The sequence below is a fragment of the Gobio gobio genome (genome assembly GCF_949357685.1).
Source record: "Gobio gobio genome assembly, chromosome: 23".
NCBI lineage: Eukaryota > Metazoa > Chordata > Actinopteri > Cypriniformes > Gobionidae > Gobio > Gobio gobio.
Window position 1 is genome coordinate 862,501 of NC_137119.1, and position 7,500 is coordinate 870,000.

Genomic DNA, 7,500 nt, shown 5'->3' on the forward strand with positions numbered 1-7,500 from the left:
ATTATTGGTACTTGGTATATGAACACCCAAAAAAATGGGGACAGGATTTGAAAAGTCTAAGTGGTCGTAAAAAATAATATTCACACACCTTCGGGTCAAAAATGACCCCCATAGGAAATGAATGGGAAATTGGCAAAAATATGAAAATACAGAGTTTTCTTGTGCATACAATCTACAAATCAGCCAGGATGCAGAAAAAAAGCACTCAACAGTGAAGATCTCTAAATCATCAAGAGTGCAAAACAGACAAAAAAACTCACACACACACACACAGACACACACACACACAAATGAATGCGTGCCATTCCAAAAGCTTATTGTGTTTTTGTGTGTGTGAGTATTTTTGTCTGTTTTGCACTCTGGATTTGTAGATTGTACGCACAAAAAAACTCTATTTTCATATTTTTGCCAATTTCCCATTCATTTCCTATGGGGGTCATTTTTGACCCGAAGGTCCTGAGTGTGAATATTTTTTTTACGACCACTTAGACTTTTCAAATCCTGTAAATTTGTTTGTGTGTTCATATACCAAGTACCAATAAAGTCACCAAGTTTCGGACCATTCCGATGAAGCTACGATTTTTTATTATAAAATGCTTTGGGTCATTTTTGACCCCAGAGTGTTAAATATACATTTATTTATGTGATTATACAACAGCTCAGCATTGATGTGTGTGTGTGTGTGTGTGTGTGTGTGTGTGTGTGTTTAGGGACCAGGATAACGCCATCATCAGGCCTTTACCGAAGGTGAAGAGGCTCATCAGTGACAGCACCTGCCTGCCTCACATCGTCCAGGTACACACACACACACACACACTGCCCACCTGCGGACGAGCCACCTCAGCCTGACTCTAATCTTCCCTCTCCTGTCATTGGCAGCTGCTCTTGACCTTTGACCCCATCCTGGTGGAGAAAGTGGCCAACCTGCTGTACCTGGTGATGCAGGATAACCCTAACCTGCAGCGGCTCTACCTCACCGGAGTCTTCTTCTTCATCATGATGTACACCGGCTCCAACGTGCTGCCCGTGGCACGGTACGCCAGCACAACACATGTCAGGCTAATGAGAGAGACATGCTAATCATGCTTTTGCTAACGTGTGTGTGTGTGTGCTTTTGTCCTGTGTAGTTTCCTGAAGTACACTCACCTGAAACAAGCCTTTAAATCAGAGGAGGTTCGTAAAGCTTCACCTCTCACGAAATACATTTTAAACCATAACAGTAGAACTCTTGATCTTCATTCTGAGAGTGTGTGTGTGTGTGTGTGTGTGTGACCCTCGCAGGCTAAAGGCCTGGACCTGGTTCAGAGGAGTGTGTTGGGCCCGATGCTGCCCGAGGCCATGGTGTGTTACCTGGAGAATTACGAGGCGGAGCGTTTCTCTGAGATTTTCTTGGGCGAGTTTGACACGCCTGAAGCCATCTGGAGCAACGAGATGAGGTTAAACGGCTCTTTCTCTTTCTGGACTTCCTGTTCTGTGGTTGTGCTTGTACTTTTGTGTCTTTTTATGCTTCACATGTGTTCTGTCACACACGTGCATTTCTCAAAATGTTTTATGAATGCTAAACATTACCACTATTAAAGGGGCACACTTTATATCAAGTGTCTTTAACTGCTGTGTGCTGACATTTACATTGATCTTTGATACGATGCACATATTGGATACTTACATATTTTGTACTTTAAAAATACAGTAAATGCATGTAATTAATTTCAGTATTAATTACTAGGGCTGGGTAAAAAATATCGATTTCTCGATTTTAATCGATTCTCACTTTTACAAAACAATATTGATTCTTAAATCATTCAAGAATCGATTAGTCTATTTTTTTTTAATGAAATTCAAAAACATAAATACGGTTTTGGCTCAAGAGAAGCAGCAGTGGAGCAAACATGAGCTGATCTTCTCTTCCGCTTTTATACCAGTAACAGCGCGAAATAAACACGAATGAGCTTCTGAACGTGTGTTAAAGATACAGGACAACTTACTGAAATCTGTATTATGTCACATAGAATCGCTCAATCAGTGTTTCAACCGCAGAAAGACGTCAGTAAAACGGCTTACAAGTAAACAATGTCACGTAACGTCACATTTACCATATCCAGTGTCCATAAACTCGTTAACTCTAGAGAGGAGCATTTTGCTAATTATATGCACCATTACATAGGATATTCATTGTCAATGTTCTTCAATATTTAATAAATCTTGCAAGTTTTTATGACAGTCACCCTTTAAATGTGTATTTTTTTTATAAAAAATGTATTATTATTAGGGCTGTCAAAAGATTAATCGCGATTAATCGCATCCGAAATAAAAGTTTGTGTTTACATAATATATGTGTGTGTACTCTGTTAATTATTATTTATATATAAATACACACACAAGCATGTATATATTTAAGAAAAAAATATTATTTTTATATATAAAACATTTATATTTATATATATTATAGATTATATAAATGTATATACAGGCAAATATTTCTTAAATATATACATGAATGTGTGTGTATTTATATAATAATAATAATAATTAACAGAGTACACACACATATATTATGTAAACACAAACTTTTATTTTGGATGCGATTAATCGCGATTAATCTTTTGACAGCCCTAATTATTATATAAAAAAAACATAATTTAGTGTCATTTAAGTGTTTGTATACAAATCAGTTCATTTTTACCTAGGCTAATGTAGTATCAACCGACTCCCATAGTTTACAAAATTAGTTCAGAAATTAGTTTTCCTTGAGAAAATGTTCCATGTATTATACCTGATACATATCCAAAATAATCCATATTGAATTGAATCGAAAAGAATCGAAAATCGAATCAAATTGTGAAATTTGTGTCAATACCCAGCCCTATTAAAGGGTTAGTTCACCCAAAAATGTAAATTGTGTCATTAATGACTGAGCCTCATGTGGTTGGACACCCGTCAGACCTCCGTTCATCTTCAGACACAAATGAAGATATTTTAGTGTAAATCTGATGCTCTGAAAGGCCTCCATTGGCTCAACTTTACACTCTCAAGACCCTTAAAAGACACTAAAGACTAAAGTTACAAAGTCCATCTCACTACAGCGGCTCTACAATAACTTTATGAAGACGAGAATAGTTTCTGTGCACAAAAAAACCCTAAATAACGACTTATATAGAGATGACCGATTTCAAAACACGGCCTCATGAAGCTTCGAAGCGTTATGAATCAGTGAGTCGATTCAGCAGTTCAGAGCGTTATGAATCAGTGAGTCGATTCAGCGGTTCAGAGCGTTATGAATCAGTGAGTCGATTCAGCGGTTCAGAGCGTTATGAATCAGTGAGTCGATTCAGCGGTTCAGAGCGTTATGAATCAGTGAGTCGATTCAGCGGTTCAGAGCGTTATGAATCAGTGAGTCGATTCAGCGGTTCAGAGCGTTATGAATCAGTGAGTCGATTCAGCAGTTTGGATCGCCACATTTCAGCAGTTTGGCGGTTTGACACGCGATCCGAATCATGAATTGACTCACTGATTCATAACGCTTCGAAGCTTCATGAGGCCGTGTTTTGAAATCGTCATCACTATATAAGTCGTTATTTAGGGGGTTTTTTTGCGCACAGAAACTATTCTCGTCTTCATAAAGTTATTTTAGAGCCGCTGTAGTGAGATGGACTTAGTAACTTTAGTCTTTAGTGTCTTTTAAGGGTCTTGAGAGTGTAAAGTTGAGCCAATGGAGGCCTTTCAGAGCATCAGATTTACACTAAAATATCTTCATTTGTGTCTGAAGATGAACGGAGGTCTGACGGGTGTCCAACCACATGAGGCTCAGTCATTAATGACACAATTTACATTTTTGGGTGAACTTACCCTTTAATTACCCATGTCCACCAAACCTGTCCTGACCTGACCCGTGTTTTATACACAACACATGTACTGTAGCAGTTAAAGGCTCAGTGAATCCTGCCCATCATGCTCTGCTGGTTCTCTCTGGACTCAGACGTTCTTCTGTGTGCAGGCGTATGATGATCGAGAAGATCGCGGCTCACCTGGCAGACTTCTCTCCTCGTCTGCAGAGCAACACTCGAGCGCTGTACCAGTACTGCCCCATCCCAGTGGTCAGCTTCCCTCAGCTGGACAACGAGCTCTTCTGCAACATCTATTACCTCCGCCATCTGTGCGACTCCAACCGCTTCCCCAACTGGCCCATTCGAGACCCTGTACGCTCATCAACACGCATGTGTCCGTTTTCCAGTTCCCTTCCTGTGTGTCATGAAGTGAGCTTCTGTAATTGTGCCGCCCCCTACAGGTGAAGCTGTTAAAGGACACTCTGGACGCGTGGAAGAGAGAGGTGGAGAAGAAGCCGCCCTCCATGTCGGTGGATGATGCCTATGAGGTGTTGAACCTGCCAAAAGGACAAGGACAGTGAGTCCCTTCTGCTGCACCTGCTCGTTTATTAGAGGCCATGTTTGTACACGACCTGCTAGTCCTCTCCTTTAGTGTGCCGTATATCGAGTTAATCGCTTGACAAACAAGAACAAATGTAGGGCGGGGCTTGAGTGTGTCTGTGGGGAATTGATTGGATGGTTGTGGTTTGCTATTGGTCGATCTCATGTGAGTGACAGGTGGCCCTGCCCTCGCCATCAGAGAAGAGATGAAGCTATTCTTAAGATTATTTATAATAAACACTATATATACACTCACCTAAAGGATTATTAGGAACACACACTAATACTGTGTTTGACCCCTTTGGCCTTCAGAACTGCCTTAATTCTACGTGGCATTGATTCAACAAGGTGCTGAAAGCATTCTTTAGAAATGTTGGCCATATTGATAGGAGAGCATCTTGCAGTTGATGGAGATTTGTGGGATGCACATCCAGGGCACGAAGCTCCCGTTCCACCACATCCCAAAGATGCTCTATTGGGTTGAGATCTTGTGACTGTGGGGCCATTTTAGTCCAGTGAACTCATTGTCATGTTCAAGAAACCAATTTGAAATGATTGGAGCTTTGTGACGGTGCATTATCCTGCTGGAAGTAGCCATCAGAGGATGGGGACATGGTGCTCATAAAGGGATGGACATGGGCAGAAACAATGCTCAGGTAGGCCGTGGCATTTAAACCATGCCCAATTGGCACTAAAGTGTGCCAAGAAAACATCCCCCACACCATTACACCACCACCACCAGCCTGCACAGTGGTAACAAGGCATGATGGATCCATGTTCTCATTCTGTTTACGCCAAATTCTTGGACTCTAATTGTCGCCTCTTTTTCCTCTTTGTAGTGGAGATGAGTGGTACCCGGTGGGGTCTTCTGCTGTTGTAGCCCATCCGCCTCAAGGTTGTGTGTGTTGTGGCTTCACAAATGCTTTGCTGCAGACCTCGGTTGTAACGAGTGGTTATTTCAGTCAAAGTTGCTCTTCTATCAGCTTGAATCAGTCGGCCCATTCTCCTCTGACCTCTAGCATCAACAAGGCATTTTCTCCCACAGGACTGCCGCATACTGGATGTTTTTCCCTTTTCACACCATTCTTTGTAAACCCTAGAAATGGTTGTGCGTGAAAATCCCAGTAACTGAGCAGATTGTGAAATACTCAGACCGGCCCGTCTGGCACCAACAACCATGCCACGCTCAAAATTGCTTAAATCCCCTTTCTTTCCCATTCCGACATTCAGTGTGGAGTTCAGGAGATTGTCTTGACCAGGACCACACCCCTAAATGCATTGAAGACACTGCCATGTGATTGGTTGATTAGATAATTGCATTAATGAGAAATTGAACAGGTGTTCCTAATAATCCTTTAGGTGAGTGTATATGACAGTATAATGTCGAACAGTAGTGCTTTTGTTTGTAATCTTTGTGATTTGTGTGTTTAAGGCATGAAGAGAGTAAAATAAGGAAAGCTTACTTCCGATTGGCTCAGAAATACCATCCAGACAAGAACCCCGAGGGCAGGGTGAGTGTTCCCGCCCCGCCTCATTATCAGTGAGCAAAGCCATGTGAGAATCTATAACCTGGACCATGTGTGTGTTCAGGACATGTTTGAGAAGGTGAACAAGGCCTACGAGTTCCTGTGCACTAAATCGGCCCGGATCGTGGATGGCCCTGACCCCGAGAACATCATCCTGATCCTCAAAGCCCAGAGCATCCTGTTCAACAGACACAAGCAGGGTCAGACGAACCTCACGCTCAAGGCCCTGATACACACACTTCTGCTCGCTCTAGTGTTTGAGACACCACTGATTTACTGTTAGCCAATCATCATGAGTCTGAGAGCGATGCTTAGATGAATATGTGCTGCACTTTCCTCTCAACAGCAGAAATGAGAAGTAGAGCCCTGAATTTCTGAAAATAGGCTACGTCTTAGATGCTCAAAAACACAATCATCTTCATTAAAGCTAATGAGACTCAAAGCTCTTATGGTGTGTTCACACCGAACGCGATTCGCACGAGTGATTTACATGTTAAGTCAATGCAGAGACGTGAAATGGCATTCTGCAGCGCGATTCGCGCGATTGAGGCGGTGCGAAGGACGCGAATTGAGCGTTTTGAACGCGCCATTCGCTCAAGTTGAAAAATCTGAACTTTGGCGGATATTTCGCGCCGCGTTAACCAATCAGGAGCTTGCTCTAGTAGTGACAACGAGGAGAAAATCTGTATATTAATATCTGGTTCAGACAATATGATTATCACTGTGATAACATTAAATGACATGAAACACAACACAGTCTCTTTTTGTTAAATGCAAGTTTATGTTTGATCAATAATACAAAAGTATAAGTAAAAGGTATAATAAGCTACACATGAAATAAAGCAAACAATTCACTCAAACATTCAAAGTCAGTGCTAGTCGGCTAACGTTACAACTGCAACGTACAGTTATAGCCTAAAAATATAAAGTAATGAAACTTCTCTTTGCCTTCAGTCTAAACGATTTGCCAGGGAACAAATTATAGATCCATGAGAGCAAAGATCAGCCGTTACAAGACGAATTATATCTGGAGCCGCCACAGAGACATCAGAGCCAGCGGCAGAAGGACTGGCTGAGGAAAGGCTGATCTCACCGGGTTAATGAGCGCCACTGATCCACTGGAGCTCACACACACACACACACACACACACACACACACACACACACACACACACACACACACACACACACACACACACACACACACACACACACACACACACACTCACACACACACACACACACACACACACACACCAGATCACATGTTCAAATAGGCACTCTGTATATAAATAAACCACTGATTTGAGCTTTAAACTACTACATTATCGACTGAAAAGTCTTAAAACTACGTTTTGTCACACATTAACAGTAGATTTTAACAAAAAAAAGACGTGTAAACACAGCCCATGTCAGACATTTCTCAACGAGACGAGCCGCTGGCAGAAGCTCCGCCCATGAGGAGAATCACGCCTGATGTGCAGTGAATGTCACGCGCGAATGAAGCGAGTAAACTCCAAATGTTCAAGCGTCCACCTTCGCGCGAATCG

The 7,500-nt window shown here is 41.9% G+C and overlaps 1 protein-coding gene across 6 annotated transcripts in view; it reads left to right on the top strand.

The window, feature by feature from the left end:
• Positions 1-7,500, top strand: part of dnajc13 (DnaJ heat shock protein family (Hsp40) member C13) — a 119,401-nt gene that overhangs the window by 71,023 nt on the left and 40,878 nt on the right. For all 6 annotated transcript variants that reach the window (XM_079805939.1, XM_079805936.1, XM_079805937.1 and 3 more), the window contains 8 exons: positions 711-795; positions 880-1,034; positions 1,128-1,173; positions 1,282-1,436; positions 3,995-4,196; positions 4,286-4,401; positions 5,857-5,935; positions 6,015-6,150. In XM_079805939.1, the coding sequence (XP_079662065.1) occupies positions 711-795; positions 880-1,034; positions 1,128-1,173; positions 1,282-1,436; positions 3,995-4,196; positions 4,286-4,401; positions 5,857-5,935; positions 6,015-6,150 (974 nt within the window). The remainder of the gene's footprint in view (positions 1-710; positions 796-879; positions 1,035-1,127; positions 1,174-1,281; positions 1,437-3,994; positions 4,197-4,285; positions 4,402-5,856; positions 5,936-6,014; positions 6,151-7,500) is intronic.